Source organism: Pyrus communis, chromosome 7, assembly GCF_963583255.1.
Source record: "Pyrus communis chromosome 7, drPyrComm1.1, whole genome shotgun sequence".
Lineage (NCBI taxonomy): Eukaryota > Viridiplantae > Streptophyta > Magnoliopsida > Rosales > Rosaceae > Pyrus > Pyrus communis.
This window is the reverse complement of record NC_084809.1, coordinates 2,374,225-2,395,161: the sequence shown is the minus strand read 5'-3', so window position 1 is coordinate 2,395,161 and position 20,937 is coordinate 2,374,225. Positions and strand designations below refer to the sequence as shown.

General features: G+C 35.9%; 3 protein-coding genes across 3 annotated transcripts; 2 read left to right on the top strand and 1 right to left on the bottom strand.

Moving 5' to 3' along the window:
• Nucleotides 1-734: 734 nt before the first annotated feature.
• LOC137738984 (FACT complex subunit SSRP1) lies at nt 735-6,244 on the top strand. The gene is made up of 16 exons (XM_068478454.1): nt 735-924; nt 1,552-1,737; nt 2,027-2,132; nt 2,605-2,741; nt 2,958-3,041; nt 3,139-3,233; nt 3,401-3,506; nt 3,729-3,815; nt 3,900-3,992; nt 4,111-4,308; nt 4,413-4,558; nt 4,648-4,798; nt 5,267-5,365; nt 5,441-5,626; nt 5,758-5,836; nt 5,929-6,244. Exons 1-16 carry the CDS (start codon nt 871-873, stop codon nt 6,048-6,050), a joined length of 1,929 nt encoding a protein of 642 aa, XP_068334555.1. The 5' UTR covers nt 735-870; the 3' UTR covers nt 6,051-6,244.
• A 1,563-nt stretch (nt 6,245-7,807) lies between these two features.
• Nucleotides 7,808-10,252, bottom strand: LOC137738985 (pectate lyase). The gene is made up of 4 exons (XM_068478456.1): nt 9,847-10,252; nt 8,771-9,455; nt 8,431-8,673; nt 7,808-8,335 (listed from the first exon to the last, which is right to left on the bottom strand). Exons 1-4 carry the CDS (start codon nt 10,071-10,073, stop codon nt 8,111-8,113), a joined length of 1,380 nt encoding a protein of 459 aa, XP_068334557.1. The 5' UTR covers nt 10,074-10,252; the 3' UTR covers nt 7,808-8,110.
• Nucleotides 10,253-17,462: 7,210 nt separating this feature from the next.
• On the top strand, nt 17,463-19,634 carry LOC137738987 (probable auxin efflux carrier component 8). Its single transcript, XM_068478458.1, has 6 exons — nt 17,463-18,099; nt 18,357-18,531; nt 18,609-18,694; nt 18,787-18,944; nt 19,021-19,097; nt 19,205-19,634. Exons 1-6 carry the CDS (start codon nt 17,589-17,591, stop codon nt 19,269-19,271), a joined length of 1,074 nt encoding a protein of 357 aa, XP_068334559.1. The 5' UTR covers nt 17,463-17,588; the 3' UTR covers nt 19,272-19,634.
• Nucleotides 19,635-20,937: the final 1,303 nt, after the last annotated feature.

Genomic DNA, 20,937 nt, shown 5'->3' with positions numbered 1-20,937 from the left:
TTATTGGCCGGCCGGATGCCACGATGACATATCACATGCGTGGGAATTCTCTCTTTCTCACGTAACCTTGACTCATTTGACTTATAACACCATGGAATTCGTGAACAACTTTTACTATGTACTGTGGTATTAACAATGGTCGATGAAGGAGAAAGTGAGAGATGGTGGTGGGTATGACCGACGCCAATGGTGAAACGGGGGGCATGAGGTGTTGCATGTTCGGTCTAAAATTTGATTCTCAAGCTGTTAAGAGCATGCACTCGTGCACGATTCTCCTCTATCATATCACATATCGAAAAATGATATTATTTAGAGACACAAAACTAACTTCACTAGTTTCACACTTCCTTTCAATATATGAGTTCCACATACATTTCTTTTTTATGATAAAAATACCGGTTACAACTTTTTTTTTTTTAAAACAAGTGATGTTATCTACACTAAGGAAGATGATGTGAGATTAACCTCACAATGACTAGTAATAATGTGGTTCAACTTCGTCTTTAACGAAAATCGAACCTAAAACCTCTCACTCACAAATGAAGAGGAATTACCGCACTTGAACTCAATCGATAATTAAAACTTCATTGTACCAAAAAAAAAAAAAAAAATTAAATCAAATCCGTACAACCGGGCCTGTGAACGGGCTAGATACCAACCCAGCCCAATTAGTTTATAGTTGGGCTTCCTTGGGTTTCAAAATAACGGCGCAACACCAAAATCGCTTCTGAATTGGCGCGCACCGCCCCCCTCCCACCGTCTCGTTACCAAACGCACACTCCCTCTCTCTTACTTTCTTCACTATTTCGTACTCTCATGCTCGAAACTTAAATCCGCAGCTTGGGTTCGATTCCTCGATAGTGATAAACTATGACGGACGGCCACCTCTTCAACAATATCTCCCTCGGCGGCCGCGGCGGCACGGTGAGTCTCTCTTCCCGATTCCGATTCGCCGTAGCTTGACTTTTTGGGATTTCGTTCTTCGATCGGGGGTTTGCCTTCCGAAATTTCGCAGCGCGATATGAATGGGTCCTTTTTGATTTGGGAATGTCGGTGGTCTCGGTTTATATGGGTTGGTCGAATTTCGTGTTGAAATGAGGATTTTGGGGATTCCGATTGCTGGGTTTTCTTTCTACTGGTCCAATTGAAACCCTAATTTGTTCCTTCCCGGATTTCTGTGGTTTTTGTGCAATTTGGTTGTGGGGAAATTTTTAATTATTAATTTTGTGCAGAGCAGGAATCGTAGGGTTGGGGGATAAGGAAATCGTATTTTTGTTTCAGGTGTTCGCGTTGAATTTCCATTAATTTAATTTTGAGTAAATTCTTTCACTTTTTGTGACGAGAAATTTGGGTTATCCTCTGTTTGGTTGCCATGAAAATTGTTCCTTTTCCCAAGTTTCTTCCTTGTAAAACCCTAATTTGATTGCATTCAGTAGAAGTTTATTGCTTTATATTCAGATTTGTGAATTTGTTGACATGGTGAAACCTGAAGTGGTGATTGAGCTATGGAGGAAATGTAAACTCACTCGTTGTTTCATATGTGGAATGCAGAATCCGGGGCAGCTAAAAATATTTTCAGGAGGGATTTTATGGAAAAAACAGGGAGGGGGTAAAGCAGTTGAGGTTGATAAAGCTGACATTGTTGGGGTAACATGGATGAAGGTCCCAAAGACTAACCAACTTAGTGTTCAGATTAAAGACGGGTTATACTACAAGTTCATTGGATTTCGTGACCAGGTTGGTGAATATTTACATGGAATTATTCACTGACCCACTTCCTGTCTTATGCTGTTGTTTAATATGCTACAAAAATTCTTATTTATCAAATGTGCGTCCATAAGAACTTGTTTCACAAGGTGATGACTAAACTGATTTTTTTTTTCCCATGCATCTGAGACATGTGAATTGCGATTTTGATTCATAAAACTATGATAGACTAAAAAATTAGCTTTTAGTCAGTGATGCTGTGCAGGGATATGAACTACATACTAATTGTTGGCTCTTTGATTCTGTTCTTGCATTGCAGGATGTCACTAGTCTGACCAATTATTTTCAAAATACATGTGGGTTAACACCGGCAGAGAAGCAACTTTCTGTCAGCGGACGTAATTGGGGAGAAGTCGATTTAAGTGGTCAGTAATGTTCTCTTATATTCAAGTTGCCTGTGATCACTTGTTTTGGTCTTCCTTGCATTCTTTGTTATGAACAATTTTTTCTTGTAAATTGCTCTTTCCTTATTTTTTGGTGTGCGGATAGATTCTCATAGGATGACAGTTAGGAAAATGCTTCCAGCTGGCTACATCTTTAAACATAATGTGCAGCTGAAACTGCTAGAAGTTGGTTCTTTTGTTTTTCTCTTTTTTTCAACCTAAACCTTTATGTGTCTTTTGTGGAGTCTTAGAGCGACTGGACATTTCTTTTGCATATGTTTAGTATCCTTAAAAAATGGTCTTCTGCAGTTCTGTTTTGATGTTCTTTACATTTCCTCCATGGACGATTCCTTCTCTGATGATATGATTCTGTTGGTTGCCTCATTGGGTTGTTAAAGCAGTACACTGCTATGTATCATTTTGGATGATTTTCAGATATTCTGTTATTTTGCAGGGAATATGCTGACTTTCTTGGTTGACTCCAAGCAAGCATTTGAGGTATCTTTGGCTGATGTCTCACAAACACAACTTCAGGGGAAAAATGATGTCATCTTAGAGTTCCACGTGGATGATACAACAGGAGCTAATGAGGTTTGTTGCTTATATTTGGTGTTTCTTTTATTTTTTTCTAAAGATGGTGGGAGTTTTCTACATCGATCCTTATGGTTCTATAGATACTCATAGTTAGATATAAGCTCTCTTTGTCATAAAATCTAGTTTTTTTGTAGTTAAAATCGAGTAATTATTAGGTCCATCCTGAGTTGTTTGCTTATGAGTATTTTTGTTTTTGTGTTATATTTACTACAGAAAGATTCTTTGATGGAAATAAGCTTTCATATACCTAACTCCAACACTCAATTTGTTGGTGACGAGAGTCATCCTCCTGCTCAGGTGAGTTTGTTTTTTATACGTGATGAGAGTTTTGTAGGTCATTTTTTTCATTGATTGCAATTGATTTATTCATCTTTTCTAATTGAATATTATGTAGGTTTTTCGTGACAAAATCATGTCAATGGCAGATGTTGGTGCTGGAGGTGAAGATGCTGTTACCACATTTGATAGCATTGCAATCCTCACACCAAGGTACAGATTAATGAAAATACTAGGGATAGTGCACCTACATCAATCCACACTCTCATGGGAACATGTGCCATCTGTATTTATTAGATTATGTGCATATGTCATATGCTGGTGCTTGGATTTCTTTCCATATGCAATGCCAGGCTAACGGAAGTACTTGTTTAATATAGGGGTCGCTACAGTGTGGAACTTCATCTTTCATTCTTGCGGCTTCAAGGGGCTAATGATTTCAAAATTCAGTACAGCAGTGTTGTTCGTCTGTTTCTACTTCCTAGGGTTTCATTCCTATCTTGGGCTTTAATAATTAGTTTTTCACTTGTTATATTCTCAAAGCTTTTGTTATACATAATTATCTGAGTACCTATCACATTGTTCCATGCACATTAGTGAGTTCTCTTCAAGAGCTAATAGGACTATCGGTGTTCTAATTACTTCAGTCCTGGAACTAGTTTTTGTGGCTTTGGCATACCTTTAATAGATTCTTCTTTGTTTCTGCAGTCTAACCAGCCTCATACCTTTGTTGTTGTCACTCTTGATCCTCCCATCCGTAAAGGCCAAACATTGTACCCGCATATTGTATTGCAGGTAGTGTTTGTTTCTTTTCCTTGTTGATCACCTGTTTGATATTTTTAAATGCTTCCTTCAATTGACTTCTTCTATCTTTTGAAGTTTGAAACTGACCTTGTGTATCAAACCGAACTGACCATGAGTGAAGAACTTTTGAACACGAAATACAAGGACAAGTTAGAACTATCTTATAAGGTAGATAATACCTTCGACTCTCCTGAAGATTGTAATCTAGCAAACAGTTGTTTTATTTATTTGAAACAGTGTGCTAATTGACATGTGCTGCTGTTATTCTTTTATGTTTAATAAACAGGGACTAATGCATGAAGTGTTCACCACAATATTGCGTGGCTTGTCTGGTGCCAAAGTTACAAAACCAGGAAAATTCCGCAGCTGTCAAGATGGTTATGCTGTCAAATCTTCACTGAAAGCTGAAGATGGAGTTCTATATCCTCTTGAGAAGAGCTTCTTTTTCCTACCAAAACCTCCCACCCTTATTCTTCATGATCAGGTAGAATTTGCATGCATTCGATCGATATTAGAGTGCTGGTATAACAATAACCTGATTGATAAGTGGAACATCACCCTTTTTCTTCTTGGTGTTTCTGTTACTAGATTGACTATGTGGAATTTGAGAGGCATGGTGCTGGAGGCTCAAATATGCACTATTTTGATCTTCTCATCAGACTCAAAAGTGAGCAAGAACACCTGTTCCGAAACATTCAGAGGAATGAATATCATAATCTTTTTGACTTCATCAGGTTGGTAATGAGTACTGGTTATTTTCCATAGTAGGTCAATGGTGCTGTGGATTTTAAAATTTGACCTTTTGGCCACTCGTCATGTGTAGTTCAAAGGGTCTCAAAATCATGAACTTAGGAGAGGGCCAAGCAGCAAATGGTGGTGTGGCTCCTCTTCTTGATGACGCAGACGATGATGCTGTTGACCCACATCTTGTTCGTGTGAAGAATGAAGCTGGTGATGATGAGAGCGATGAAGAGGTGGAACATCTATCCTATATTATTTTGTTACTTGTGTTTTATTTTTGGTCTGATTCTCTTTGGATTGAAAATTTCATGGGTTGCACTATTAGGATAGTTTTGCAAACTACTTGGATTTTTCTTCCCTATTGGTAGTGTATCCTTCGTTGATCTGTAAAATGCTGAAAGTTCTTCTGTAGTTTGTAAAAGTGGATGTTTGTGAACAGGACACTTATGTACACTTGTAATAGAAACTCCATCCACACTTAACATAAAACATACATTAATTGTGTGGTTTGTACTTTGATCAATGTTTTTTTTCGGATAGTTGGTATTGTCATGACTGTTTTCCTCAAAGCATGCTTTAATTGTGGTTAGTCCTAGTTGTTTCATGCATCCGTATGTGTGTTTCTGCAAGTGCGCCTTTGTGTTGACATGTGTCGTGTGATATTCCAGTCTAAATGTGTCAAACATGTTGAACTTTGGCAGGATGAAGATTTTGTTATTGACAAGGACGATGGAGGTTCTCCTACTGATGACTCTGGGGAGGATGACTCAGATGCTAGTGAAAGTGGAGGTGAAAAAGAGGCAAGTCATTTCTAGTAATTTTGTTGGCCTAATAATTTTGAGAAGGGTCAATTTAACATGAATTGTCAATTTCAGAAGCCTGCGAAAAAGGAGTCTAGAAAGGAACCTTCAACTTCCAAGGTATCATCTTCGAAGAAACAAAAAACCAAAGATGCAGGTGAAGATGGTTCAAAGAAGAAAAAACAGAAGAAGAAAAAGGATCCAAATGCGCCGAAAAGAGCAATGTCTGGTTTTATGTTCTTCTCAAATATGGAGAGAGATGTGAGTGTTTTAATTTCTGTCGATTGGTTCTAACTTTTGGTTTGGGAATGGAATAATCCTTCAAATAATCGGTTCAGATTCTTTGTTGATGTTTTGAAGGAAATTATTGACCTTATTTGTGTTGACCACAGAATGTAAAGAGAGAGAACCCTGGAATTGCGTTTACTGATGTGGGGAGAGCACTCGGAGAGAAGTGGAAAAAGATGTCAGGTATACGTGATTCGACTAAATTACATCTTCTGTGCTTCCACAGTATGATGAATTTTTGCGAATTACTTAGTGTCATGTTTTCCCTTTTTCAGCGGAGGAAAAGGAGCCATATGAAGCAAAGGCTCGTCAAGATAAAGAACGCTACAAGGATGAAATCAGTGGTTACAAGAACCCCCAACCCATGAACATAGATTCGGGGAATGAATCTGATTGAAAGTGCATAAATTAAGGTAGAAAATGGAACAAGCCAGTTTTTGGTTCGCAGTGTGGTGTTTCCGTTGGCTCTGGCACATCGGTAGGATCTACATTAGTTTCTTTCATGCATCTATGTATTTTATTTATACAATGTTTGGTTAACATTATACTTGATGACCTAATTAGGCATAAAAAAACCCGTTTTTGTGCTAAGACTCCAGTATTGTGTCTTGCATGCATGTATCATGTTGTCTTTAAGGAAAGTTTTAAGAAAAATATGATCAGCTTCTTTCACCATTAATAGAACTGCATCCAGCCTCCATCTCAACCCTCATTTCTATCTTCATTAATTGAAATCGAAGGCGGCATTCGCGGTGGCCGCCGTTGCCTATGATGTTGTTGCAACGCCCGAACTTCACAGGAAATATGGTCTCTCCATTTTCTTTCACAATCGTCCAATCAGTGAATTTGTCGATTAGGCCCCTGGGTGCACGGACACTCCAAAACCCCCCGAAGTAGAGTATCGGACACGCCGATGTACCTTGGGCACGGCTCAGACACGGCTTGGACAGGGTGAAGACACTACAAGGGCTTTTTTGTAAATTTAAAAAGAACATTTTGGGGCAGTTTTGGAAATATAAAAACTAAAATCTAAAAGAATTCCTGACTTCAACCTAACCTCAGTCCTTTCTCTCTAATCTTATGCGCAACATCTAGCGTGAATATTTTGTTATATTATGAATTTGAAATAATATTTTTTTAATATATGTAATATTTATTATATTTTAATCATCATGTTCTAGCCGTGCATGTGCAACATAGTTAGGCCTCCCATTTATGATTTGCCTAAATTATTTTTGGTTAATTCATATCATACTTATCCAATATTAATTAATAGGGTGGTGAACATCATTATCACAGTAATGAGCAAAAACATTTTCTTGTAACTATCAATCTAAAACTACATTTTCTTTCAAGGCACTCGTACTTTCAACTCTAATTTACTTGAAAACGGTAGTGTTGCCACGAACGACAGTCGGCGATATCGCCCCATTATCTACAATCTTATTCTTTTATAAAGTAATTTTCTGTTTAATTAAAACAAATTGAAAGACAATATAACTATTTAGAGATGAATCGAGCTATATACATTTCTTGCTACAATAGAAAAATATAAAAAACCCAAAAAAAAAAAAAATTAAAAATTAGAGTAAATTGTATCAATGGTCCTTTAATTTTAATAAAATTAGATCACTGATCCTTCAACTAAAAATTCATTACCATTGGTCCCTCAACCTATCAAAATGTGTAGCTATGGTCATTTTCATCAACTTCGTCAGAATTTTGTCAAAATGAGTTATGTTGGAAGGATCGTTACTACAATTGGGGTCCCTCAACTCATCAAAACGTGTAGCTATGATCATTTTCGTCAACTTTGTCAGAATTTTGTCAAAATGAGTTAGAATGATCATTATTACACTTGGGGTCCCTCAACTCATCAAAACGTGTAGCTATGATCATTTTCGTCAACTTCGTCAGAATTTTGTCAAAATGAGTTATGTTAGAAGGATCATTGCTACAATTGAGTTAAAGTTGATGGACCATTGCTCCAATTGGGTTAAAGTTGAGGGACCATTGCTCTAATTGAGTTAAAGTTGAGGGATCATTTATCTAGTTGTATTAAAGTTGAGGGACCAAGGGTAATGAAATTTTAGTTGAGGGATCATAGCTACACGTTTTGATGAGTTAAGAGACCAATGGTAATAGATTTTTAGTTGAAGGATCATTGCTCTAATTGAGTTAAAGTTAAGGAATCATTGCTACAATTTACTCTAAAAATTAAAAGCTGTTTGTACTCGCATTATTTGCTTAGGGTGTAAATATTACTACAATATAACCCTTGGATTTGTTAATACATAAACACAAATAAAAACAAACAAGTAAAGAATCTATATCCACATTTCTCCGCACATCACTGCCGCTTCTTCCTCTTCATTTGTCACACTTCACCTTCCGGCACCGGCCGGCCGCCTATCCATTTGATCGCCATTGATTATAGTTAACACTTCTATTTTTGTTTTAGCACTTCTTGCCAACCTTGCAGTTGAGAGAACCTGCAAAGCGTGTGAGCCTTGTGACGAATGTGCCTGGTTTTGCTTTGATCATGTCTAACTTGCCAAATCCATGCTTCTTGTTCGGCACTCCAGACTGAACAAAGAATGCTCCGTTCATCATAAGATCTCCTTCTGATCTCCATTGCCAGCTCTTCCACACGCTCTCCGGTGCATAGTCTCTCTTCGTCACCTATAAATTCAAACGTCACAAAATTAATACATCACTTGATTAATTATGTGTTCGTGCCTATATATTAATTGATAATATTGTGTTCGTCTATGTACTTCTTTTGCAGCCTGGTTTGGTGGGGCGATGAATCGGTTGCCCTGGCTGATAATTGTGGGGTGAGAGCTTCCTCCGATGGCATACATGATCCAATGTGTGTAGTCATTGTTCACGACATGGACAAATCCCCATCTGCATCTTGGCATTCTCTGTATCAATCCCTTGCCGAAATGGTTAAATGCAACCGTTATTTGCATGATTGCATCCCCTGCAAACGCATCGCTAGCCCCGAAAAGCATCACCTGCACCATTCGTTTAACCAATTAGTCATTCTTTGTTATCTTATTTTGTAGTGTTAATAACATCTCCGTGCGATTATTATTAAATAAATAAACGTACGTCGTTGTGACGGGTGAAGTGGCAGTTGGATATGGTAATAGCAGTAGACCCTTGAATGGCGTCGATGAGCCCATCCGCGCAATTCCACATAGAAAGATGGTCGAGCCAAATGTTAGACGACCCATAAATGGAGATACCATCTCCGTCACTCTGTGTGCGAATCCCGATGTGACTCAGGGAGTCCCTGATCATACCACCGCTGCCTGGTACGGTATCGTGGATGCGGAGGCCATGAATAATTACGTTCTGAACGAACTGGAGTGTGATCCCTGCGCCATGAGCAATGTGCACATTTGCCCCTCGTGCGTCAATTGTCTTGTGGCTCGTTACTATGAGCTCTTGGCTCAGCCTGATGACCATGCTACGTGCAAATATGATCCACAACGGTTGCGTTTGGATCACGGCGTGACGTAGGGTTCCGGGCTTAGGGTCATGGACATTGTCGTCCGAAGAGTCGGTGACAATGTAGTAAGCCCCTTTCTTGCCTCCGCGCGTCTTGCGGCCAAAGCCTTTCACGCAGCTGGCCAGCTTCTTGCGGTTGTTAGCCCAGTTGGCCCGGCACCGCCAGCAGCGGTCGATCGGGTTTGTGGCCTTGCAAGGGCCCTTGTTATGTTTTCCTCTCAGATGCCTCCTTGTGCTGTTACCCGCAGACTGATCATCTTCAAGGTCCTCCTCAACGACGGTCCTGCATTATCATGCATGGTCGATTAAGAGCACTGCTATTTGTAGCATTTAATTGATTGATTGCCGAAACCGTGTATATACAAGATGAATATTATTTGTCCTGCATTACTATGCATGATCAATTGCGAATAATGATATATGCACCATCTAACTAATTATAGTCTCGTCTCGCTTTTAATAAAGAGACGTATATATGTACAATGTGAATGTTAAAAACCCCACATTATCATCATGCATGATCAATTTCGAGCGCTACTATTTGTACCATTTAACTGATTATCGTCGATTTTCTATTAAAAGTATGTATTCAGATGAAATGATACAAACATTGGGAGGGAAACGCATACACAAAATTTGAAGAGAATTAAGGATGAAATGTCGAATTTACGTACTGTTCAACGCTTTCGTTGAAGTCCTCGGTGACTTGTTCCGGGTTGGGTTGGTAGGCCTTGAGGGCTGCCTTCTGAGCCTTCATGGCTCGTTCCTGCCATACGGCATCGAAGTTAGCAATGTTGAGGGTGTCATTTGCTGTCTCAGCCTTCAAGCTTGGAACCAGCATGCAGAAAGAAATCATAAAGAGGACCAAATTGAGCTTCGATGCCATTGGTCCAAGAACCATTTTTTGTATTTTCCTTCTACTTTTTTTTATAATTTTTTTAGAACAATGTTTCTAGAAGTGGTCAAGGTCTGTGAGATTGAGCCCAGATTTTCACCGGGATCAGATTCAGCCCAGCTAGACCTTGCCAGAAAAAGATTAATTGAACTAAAAAAAAATAAAAAATCTAAGTTGACTGCAATACTAATACTGTATTGGCTTGGTTTTTGCTGTGAAAATTTCGTGTTTTATAGAAAAAAACATTGTCTAAATTTAGAGCCGTCAAGGGTGGAGAACCATCTTCTTCTAACGGTTGACATTCTAACTAAAATGTGAGGAAAGGACCCAATGGAACACCCTCTACGACGGCACATTCGTGTGCGGTCATCCAGTTTCACGTGATGAGAGATAGAGATAGGGTTTCACGTGACGACAAAGATAGAGATTGAAAGTTTTAACGAAACCATTTTGTGTAAGTTTTCCGTCGCATCCACAGGTCATTTCTATTAGACTGCAGTTAGCTAACAGGAGTACTACGTACGTACGATCAACCATCCAGTTTAGTACCTAATTAGCATATCCTTAATTAACCTCTTTCATGTGTTGTAATTGCTTATTAGTTATAACTAACCATACTTTTCCCTCCGTTTATCCTATCCACAAAACATGCACGAGGAAAATAACAGAATTAATAATATGTTCTTTCGATCAATGACATCCGATAAAATTGAAACGATTTATGGATACAGGGGTGGATGCACGTTGTAGCAAGGACAGTTGCCCATCCCGACGCTGAAAAAACCTTTGATCGGAACCCAGTTTCCCAACCCAGATCCTGAAATCTGCTTGAGAAGAAGCAGCAACTGGGGAAAGCAACCGCTGCGGGAGCATGGAGGAGGAAGATGATACAAGTTTTAAAAAACCTGGAAAAAAACGACGTCGTATGTTCCCAGCGTTTAACCTCTTTCATGTTTTAAGCCCAAAATAATTACTTTTCTTTTCAACTGGACAAAATAAGATGTACTTCGATGAAGTTTCACGGAAAAAAAAACACAAAATAAGCAAAATGGTTAAGTACAGATAACTACCCAATTTTTTGGGTGATTTTTAATTAGTCTCAAGCTTTTAAAACATTCCAAATGACTTCTTAACGTTTTAAAAATTAAATATTTGTTAGGTCATCGGTGTTAAGTGATGACTTCATCAATAATATGTTGGTCACCACTAACGTTTTGGACAAATACTAAAGCTGGTCTTTACTAATTGTTGTCTTTAGAGCCCAAATCAACTCCTTTTAGCCAAGTTAAGTCGTAAATTTGCTTAACTAAACTGCGTCAATTTAGAAATTCAAAACTCTATAATTGATTTGAGAGTAAAAATCTGCTATAATAATTGTTCACATCATCACTTAACGCTACTGAACCTAATAATTGTCCACATAAACACTAGTGAACCTAACAAATATCCACTTTTCAAAACGTTGGATAATTATTTGGAATGTTTTAAAGGATTAAGACCAACTTGGAATCCTCCTTAATTAAAAGTTTGATATTATCCAAACATAATCCTGTAAAAAATAATAGAGAGGGAGAGTATAGTTTAATATCATTGCCAATAGAGTTTAGAGACCAATTTTTAATTAGCTTGACTAGACCAACTTCCTAGTTCTTGGTCTGAATTATGCACACTTTGTGAGAAATATAACTTTGCCTTACAAGTTTCAAAAAAAAAAAATCGTTGATAGAAAAGTTTCAATTATATATAACAGGGGTAATTATAGTTTAGAGTAATGCTAGGAATATCAACATTTTTTAAACCAAATTTGCTAACTAAATGATGTGATTGGAAATGATTGGATTATTAATTAAGTGTTGATTAATATGCTTGTTTCTTATTGGTGACACATCATTTGGTTTGCAATTTGATTTAAAAAATGTAGTCTCCCTACCATTACTCTATAGTTTAATCTCATTTTCATATTTCTGTTTCTTTATTCCTTAAATAATTCTTCTTTCTTTTTCACCCCGATAAACTTTTTTTTTTTTTTTTTTTGAGTTTTTGAACATTAGTTCTTGCAAAAGATTAGAATTTAAAAAAAACCTTGTCCTAGATTACATATTCAATTTATTCCTTTAACGCGTACTTTTATTAAAATTTATATTCTATTTTTGTTATTTAAGGTGTATTTTTATTTAATGTACCCACATTAAATTTTGATTTTATTAATATGCACATATTAGTCCTTTCAATTACAAATGAACATAAGCAAGTGTCCCTTTACCACATTGGTGAAAAGGTGTTGTGTGAGATCTCACATCGCCCAGGGGTAAGGATCCTGTAAGCCTTATATGTATATTCACATCTCTACCTAACACGAGGTCTTTTGGGAGCTCATTGGTTTTGGGTTCTATCAGAACTTCGATGTTAAGCTAGTTCGCGCGAGAGCAATCCTAAGATGGGTGACCCACTAAGAAGTTCTCATGTGAGTTCTCAGAAACAAAACCGTGAGGGCTATCGGGGCCCAAAACGGACAATATTGTGCTACGGTGGAGTCGAGCCCGGGATGTGGTGGGGGCTTGGGCCGGGATGTGACATGTTGAGCGCTTGCATGATGGTATGAGTTCAAATCCTGCTGGTGACTAATCTAACATCTAATCTAATAAAATCTATCGTTTGACCAAAAAAAAAAAATTATAAATGAGAAAATATAAAAGAAATTAGTGACATACAAATATGTTAATACATAAGTGTATAGAAATGATTGTACCAAAATGTTTGTACCGATATTATAATGAACCTAAATGTATGTCCCAAAATATATTATATTGAATTAATGTACCTATATGTCAATATCGAAATGTCTGTACCAAAATGTATTATATTGAACAAATGTACCAAAATTTACATACCGTCGATGGATATACGGCGAAATATATCAAATGAATTAATGTACTTAAATAAAATATTATACAAATTGTATTGGAATATATTATATAAAAAAATTAGTTTACCTAAATGTAGACATCAAAATATATTATGATGAATGAAATGAATATTAAATGTAATTAATACATTAAAATTAGGAAAAAAGAAGAAATAAAGCATCAAAATATAATTAACACTGGCGGAGCTAGGTTAAGGGCTACCCTGGGCTGTAGCCAGGTAGCTTCCAGTGAAAAATAAAATTTTACATGTAATTTTGATTGATATTCGAATGTAACCCACCATATATTTAGTCATTAATTTGAATTCTTTAGATTTAACTATATAAAATTATATAATACAGTTTACATACCATCTTTTTTTCATCGCTTCTTGTACATGTACAAGTTTGGATTTGTTTGAATTTTAACACGTATTTATTTAATTACAAAAATTTTTGGTTGAACTTGTGAATTTTTTTAAGCTAGCTGATTCAACAAAAAATACGGTATCAAGTTTCTTTATTTATAAAAATTTAAAATTTTAAGCTAGCCCACCTGGTAAAATATTCCTAGCTCCGCCATTGATAATTAATAAATGAGATGATTAAATGTATCAGGGACTAAAATTAGATTTTAATCTTACACAAGGTTATAGTCTAAAACTCATCTTTTTTAAGGATTAAAATGAAATTTTCTATTTTTTTTATAGTTAAACCCCCTAAATTATACTCTCTACGCCCCTTAAAACTTGACTTTAATCTCATTTTACTCCTTGTAACTCAAAAGTCACTACTTTACTCCTTGAAATTCAAAATCTGCTCCATTTTACCCATTTGAACTCGATTTTTATTTCATTTTGTCTCTTGAAACTCAAAATGCGTCATTTTACTCTATAAAACCCAAAATTCACTCCATATTGCCTTAGTTATGTTAATTCCGTTATGAGAGTTTGGTTTGGGTGCACCAGACTAATCAATTTCTTTTTGATTTTCTTTTCACCTCTGCAACTCAAGGACAACAACCCAAAAAATTTCAATTCTTAATTTCTTCTTTTAAACTTAATATTTTCTAAATTGTTGAAGGCTAATGCATAGTAAAGATTTATAATCAAATTCATTAGCACTTGTGACATAATCTTATTGGGTGGTGGGTCTCACGTATGTTTCAAGAGTCAACTTTTGAGTTTTAGGGAGAAGAGATAGTCCAAAGTCAAAGTAGAATGAATTTTAAGTTTTAGGAGTAAAATTATGATTTTTGAGTTATAAGAAACAAAATGAGATCAGAATAAAATTTTAAGAGGCGTAGCTAAATATAAGTCTTCTATTTACACCCTAGAAGATCTCAATAATCGCTAGTTTCTCAGCGTTTCAAATCAAAATTTTTGGTCAGCTTAGTTACAATTATTACCATCCACGACCTTCTCTAGTAATTTATTTTGGCTTTCGTGAACAATTGGACGCCAAAATTTTAAATTAAGAACCAAAAAGATAAAAGAATTTTTAATAATTTCCTATATATACAATTGAAAAAGGTTTTCCAATCGTGAAGTTGATCTTGGTCTAGTCAAATTGGTATGACCATGTAGCAAAAAACAAAGGCATTTTAATATAAATTTGCCTTCTCTAACCTACATATAGAAAGCATATCAAACATTCCTTCCTTCCTTCAATGAACAGAACATTGATCAATACTCCAATATATTCCCTTGATACCATTCATTAACAAAACTTAGTTCTTTAATTATCACAGCATGATAACATATATAGAGTTATAACTTGTTTAAATTCTTTCATCTAATAGAAATACACTTGGTCGGAAAACCCTACTTAGATGTGTGATAGTATGTGCCAAGCCGCTTAGTTATATGAAACGCGAGAGAGTTTTTGGCTAATTTGACATTGTATAGTCGTATTTTCTATTCGGAGTATCTGTACATTATCGGTTAAGATGGTCGGTTTACATGTCCAAACCACCTTAACCGATTTTCTCTTATTGAAAACAAGATGAGAGAAAATCGGTTAAGATGGTTTTGACACATGAACCGAAGACCTACAGATGCTTCGGTTAGAAGATGTGAATAAATATGAGAGGGAAACTTGGGTTAAAAGTAGTAGAGGAAGACTTAAGAAAACTTAGGAAGAAACTTTAAGAAAATATATGAAGTACTTGACGCTAACGAAAGATTTAGAGTAAAATCAATCGCATTAAGTATTCTACTATTCATATGGTCGACACCCTTGGTGTGATAATATTTGACATTGCATAAGGTTTTTATGCAAGATGCTAGCTGTTGCCGTAATATGCTGCAGGAAGGAATATATCAATGCACTACAGCAGACAGATATTTATATTCACCCACTTTTCAGATTTTGTAAAGGCAAATTCATGTGATGTTCTGCGACAAGAACAACAGATCAACGAAGCAATTGGAAATCAAATATTCAATCACAAGTTGAAGGAAGAGATAATGATCATTTACAGAGAAAATTAATTTAGCATTTTAAAAAGCAAATTCCCCAACTACACATATTCTAACACTTTTGACCATATTTTGCAAAAATTCTTCCTTCAAACTGTTAATAAACTCAGAAGTTCGATTACTTCACTTGCAATTCATTTCACTCCTTTATTCTTCCTCAAAACCCTCCAAAGTTAAACAACTCTAATCATATGACTCGTTTAAAAGTGTTTTTAAAATGATTGAATTTTTAGCGAAAATTTTTTTGGATTCAAAAAACTCTTAAGTAAATCCTTTTTAAAGAAGTACATAATTGATGCTTCTTACAAGAAGCACTTTAAGTGCTTTTTGAAAATTCACTTGCATTTTTACTAAAGATTGATTCCAAAATTATTTCACTAGAAGCACTTTCAATCATTTTATAAACACTTCCAAATGAGCTCATTATTTACAATCATTGGGATTGAAATGACCAAAAAGATTTGTTGTTTGGGGTTTATAACTAAAACGATACTGTTTTGAAGACACAAAACTGATCATATTATTATTACTAACACACGATCTATTAATAAAGGTGAGATCAACCGTTCCATTCTATCCGACACTTATGTATATTAGACATTATGTCAGGCTGTCAGCAATGTGATTAATTTTCTGCAATTAAATAAAAGGAACTTTAACAAAAAGCTCCCGGTACTGTTCACTTTAACGAAAAATCACATTTTTACACTAAAAAGTCAATCTTGATACTATTTACTTTACTATTTATTTTACCACTATCGTTAAAACTCAAAATTTTCAAATTCTTTTAATTAGTTTTCTTTTAAATAAACCTCTTTTAAGTTTTACTAAAAATGAGAAGGAATTACAAACTTGGAAGGAAAATGATACCAAGAAAGGTGTTCGAGCTACCATGTGTCAGCCTACCTACATAGCTCTGCTTTGCCTAAAGAACATGACCACAGGAAATCAAACTGGAATCTACCTTTTGATATTTGATGACTAAAAGCCCCTGAATTTTTACTATAATTACAGATTGACCTTCTCTATTGTTTATTAATAGTTTAATACTTAACCATCATAAAAAGGGAATAAGGCATACGCTAAAAGTTAATCAGTGCACAATAGCATGGAGGAGTGTTTTTATCTTTAATTACTAGATAAAATAAAATTGATTTTGTTAATGGAGAGAGTTCGAAGAGGGATAGTTTCGAACTCGAGACGTATAGGTAAATTCAACATTCTATTCACTAAGATATTGGACCATATGCAGTGTGTCTGAACTTTAATTTCTCTTCAAAGAGGAATAACTTCTTATATGAAAAGAGCAAAGTATATTTTTTCTTCTTAAGGATAGTGATTTCACATTCACATTCACATTTTCTTCTTTTGCACTCATTTTTTTGTTTTTATGTTGTGATTTATTCAATCATGTAACAAGAAAAATGAGTGAGGGCGAGCCTTGACATAATGGAAACATTGTTTTTTTGTGATCAAAATGTCACATATTCGAGTCGTGAAAATAATCTCTCTGCAAAGTAAGGATAAGATTGCGTACAATAGATTTCCTCCCTTCTCTTTTCAACGATTGTAAAGCGAGAGAAACCTTATTGTCTTGAAAGTCACTTCTTTTTACCTAAATAGAAAGGAGGTGGATTGTCTGCCTTTCCATTTCCATACTCTCCCCATGCCCTACTGTGATGTGTGGTCACAGTTAAGTCACGTCAACATTTTATATTAATTTTTTATAGAAATAATAAAACAAAAAGTAATAGGAATATAAAATGTTGACGTGGCTTAACTGTGACCACACAAACAGAAAGACATAGAGAGAGTATGGAAATGGGAGGGTAGACACTCCACCTCCAAATAGAAAGGCAATAACCTATGTTTTCACTCCTAAGTTCCTAACACAAACAAAATCAACACCAAAGGCCAATATGGGGATTAACAAAAACTTTAATAAAGGTTCTATATAAACAGTCATTTCTCTCCTCAACTTTTCATATCTGACAAAGCACCAAACAAGAAGAATAAAAGAGAGATTTCTTATGTTCTTGTTTTTAATTCCACCAGCATATGAAGCATTCATCACCAAAATACATAGCCAGGAAGTAGATATCCGTTGCTGAGCATCGTTTAATTTCTAACCTCGCCATGATTTCTCTAACAGATGTCTACCATGTTGTGGCAGCCACTGTTCCTCTATATGTTGCCATGATTTTGGCCTACCTCTCTGTGAAATGGTGGAAGCTCTTCACGCCAGATCAATGCTCTGGAATTAACAAATTTGTTGCCAAATTCTCAATCCCTCTTCTGTCCTTTCAAATCATTTCTTCCAACGACCCTTACAAAATGAACCATAAACTCATCCTCGCGGACTGCCTCCAAAAACTGACTGCATTCCTGGCACTGGCAGCAGTCACTAAATTCAGTTCCTATGGCGGGTTGAATTCCATCATAACCGGCCTCTCTCTTTCGACGCTTCCTAACACGTTGATCCTCGGGATTCCGCTGCTGAAGGCCATGTACGGGGATGAGGCGGCCAAGCTTGTGACACAGATAGTTGTGTTGCAGAGCTTAATCTGGTACAATATGCTGCTGTTTCTGTTCGAGTTCAGGGCCGCTAAGGCGGCGTCTGTCACACCTTCATCGGAACCCACTGCAGGTAATTAACATTCAAACATTGCATTTGAAATTGAAGAGCGTAAGAAAAAAGCATCACCAAATTCGGCACACGTGCACGTTACCGGATTATATTCTAAACTTATGAACAGACGGTTTTACCATTTATTGAGTCGGTTTCATTTTTTTTCTTCTCTAACGTTACTATTAATAATTGGTAGCTACACTGCATTGCCTCTTAATTTCAAATCATGTTGTGTTCTAACATCATCAATCCTTTGGTCTTGTTTCTGTTCAAAGAGGAAATGGACGTGCCTCACGAAGCGCAATCGAAAGATGAGACGGAGGACGAAACGAGAGCCAACAATACCAAGAAGATCAAATCTATTCTGTTAACAGTTGGGAGGAAGCTTATAACCAACCCAAACACTCATGCAACATTGTTGGGTCTGATTTGGGCAAGCATACACTACAGGTAGGCATACTTTCGTCGCTTTTGTTGGTTCGATTTGTGTATTTCTTGGCATCGGGTTGAATTATAATCTGTTGCAGGTGGGAAGTGAAGCTGCCAGAAATCATTGCGCAATCAATCGCGATACTGTCGAATGGAGGACTTGGGATGGCAATGTTCAGCTTAGGTATGAAGAAACATGAGAAAAACTACTGATCACCTGCCATGTTACTTGAACATTAACAGTTGGACACATGAATTAATTTCTGCTGCTTATAGGCCTTTTCATGGCATCGCGCGGTAGCATAATAGTGTGTGGGACACGAAAGGCGATGATAGCCATGGGATTGAAGTTCATAGCCGGCCCTGCGATAATGGCGGTGTCCTCCTTTGCAGTTGGACTAAGGGGCAGAGTTCTCAGAGTGGCAGTAGTGCAGGTACATATATATTTTTTCTTCTCTGTAGTGTATGGTACACAGGAATGCTAAATAGTCTGTTGTTTAATTACTGCAGGCAACTCTTCCTCAAGGAATTGTTCCTTTCGTGTTTGCGAAAGAATATAATGTACATCCAGACATTTTGAGCACCGGGTAACGATTGATTTTGTTCATCTCGTATTATATATCACTGGTTAGACGGTAGAACCTCTCCAACTACACAATTCTGAGACGATATGGTTTTGTTTTTGTTGTTGCAGGGTTATTTTTGGGATGCTCATTGCATTGCCAATAGCATTGGCCTACTACTTCCTTCTGGGATTGTAAATTACGCAGTTTCACCATGAAGATACTGGATCAGAATACCAACGATTCGAAAGTTCCGAAATCGATTAAATCGAAAGTTTGTGCAGCACAGTTTGGGTACTATGAAATGGTGATCAAATTGCAGAGGGATGAGGATAGATTATTGGAAGTCTCTCATTTAATTTTTTAGAATTTGTTTCACATGTAATATGGCTGATATGTTTACTACATACATACATACATACATACATACATACATACATGAATGTCATAGGAATTCACGTGAAAACAAAGTACCGACTGTCGACTACTTTTATACATGAATGTATCTATTGAACAGACTATGACCGACTCCTATTTTCTGGTCCAATCTGACGTTTTATTCCAAGCTTAATTATATATAGCAGGCATGTCTACCCCGCTACCTAGGCATGAGTCATTGAGAAAGTGATCACTCACTTTGGACAATCGACGTAAGTGTTCACTTGTGCCAAAACTTCATAAATTCGTGAGTTTGACGTTTTTATCTTCATCAAGACAGACAATATTTTAAAAAAAATTGCGTGCGACTAAATAAAACACTACGTTCGAGTCCTGTTGTGTATGAATGTGTAACTCACGTACTTTAATTAATAAAGCTAATTTGTAAATGATAAATCCGTAAAGACCTTGATATGTATTTTGAGATAACGTTCAGTAAACTAACTTTTTAGATTGCATTTGCAAATCATGCGAGGTGTCACTAATATGAAATAAGCACGTTAATCAATACTTAAGTAATAACTCAATCATCAACAATTATGTCAGATAATTCACAAAATATAATTTAACTAGATGATCTCTCTAGCATTACCCTATAACTTTGATTTATAACATGAAATAATGATAGTTTTATAAATCTATCCATCTCTATCTTTGATAGCATATCATGTCACACATATGTAAAATCTCATTTATTCTTTTACGGAATAGTGATAGTTTTATAAATCTATCCATCTCTATCTTTGATAGCATAGCATGTCACACATTTGTAAAATCTCATACATTCTTTTACGGGTGTTAATTTGGATATGTTATTTATCATTTTTTATTTGTAATTTCACTGCAGAAGTGAAGATTAGGCCACAAAGTTGAAAGTAATACACACTTACATCAGTATAAACTTAAATATACTGATAGACACACATCATACATGTATATACATTTATACGTGAAAAAAGTATAAATAAAATATGTATACATACTTTTCTTTTAGTAAAAAAAAATTGTTAATATACACTACTCTCGCACATACCACTTGCAGGATGTAACATTAAAAGAAAAATAGAGATTAATCAAAAGTTTAATTTAAGGCCTCCAATTATCAATTACAACTGAAAAAGGAACACATTAAATTGCAATTAAACGAAATTGTATTATCCTCCTTAAACACTATATCTTAACTTTTATGAATTTTGAATTATTTACTAAACAAAATTATATTATCCTTCTTAAACACTCTCTTTTAACTTTAAAATTTTAAATAATAATTCAAAATTTATAAAAAATTAAATGCACATCCAAGTCAAGAAGTCCATGAGCATGCACATTAAGACCATATATGACTTGGGGCAAGACATTAATTGTTTAATTAAGACCATATATGACTTAAGGCAAGACATTAATTGTTTAACTTAAATATAAATTT

What these genes read in the sequence shown, in the direction of transcription:
- LOC137738984 (XM_068478454.1), top strand. Translation starts at nt 871, where the DNA reads ATGACGGACGGCCACCTCTTCAACAATATCTCCCTCGGCGGCCGCGGC. An exon ending in ATGATGAGAGCGATGAAGAG is followed by an intron (nt 4,799 to 5,266) that starts GTGGAACATCTA and finishes GAACTTTGGCAG; the next exon opens with GATGAAGATTTTGTTATTGA. An exon ending in GAAGTGGAAAAAGATGTCAG is followed by an intron (nt 5,837 to 5,928) that starts GTATACGTGATT and finishes TCCCTTTTTCAG; the next exon opens with CGGAGGAAAAGGAGCCATAT.
- LOC137738985 (XM_068478456.1), bottom strand. Translation starts at nt 10,073, where the DNA reads ATGGTTCTTGGACCAATGGCATCGAAGCTCAATTTGGTCCTCTTTATG. An exon ending in ACTTCACCCGTCACAACGAC is followed by an intron (nt 8,674 to 8,770) that starts GTACGTTTATTT and finishes CGAATGGTGCAG; the next exon opens with GTGATGCTTTTCGGGGCTAG. An exon ending in CAAACCAGGCTGCAAAAGAA is followed by an intron (nt 8,336 to 8,430) that starts GTACATAGACGA and finishes TTGAATTTATAG; the next exon opens with GTGACGAAGAGAGACTATGC.
- LOC137738987 (XM_068478458.1), top strand. Translation starts at nt 17,589, where the DNA reads ATGATTTCTCTAACAGATGTCTACCATGTTGTGGCAGCCACTGTTCCT. An exon ending in TGGGCAAGCATACACTACAG is followed by an intron (nt 18,532 to 18,608) that starts GTAGGCATACTT and finishes AATCTGTTGCAG; the next exon opens with GTGGGAAGTGAAGCTGCCAG. An exon ending in GATGGCAATGTTCAGCTTAG is followed by an intron (nt 18,695 to 18,786) that starts GTATGAAGAAAC and finishes TGCTGCTTATAG; the next exon opens with GCCTTTTCATGGCATCGCGC.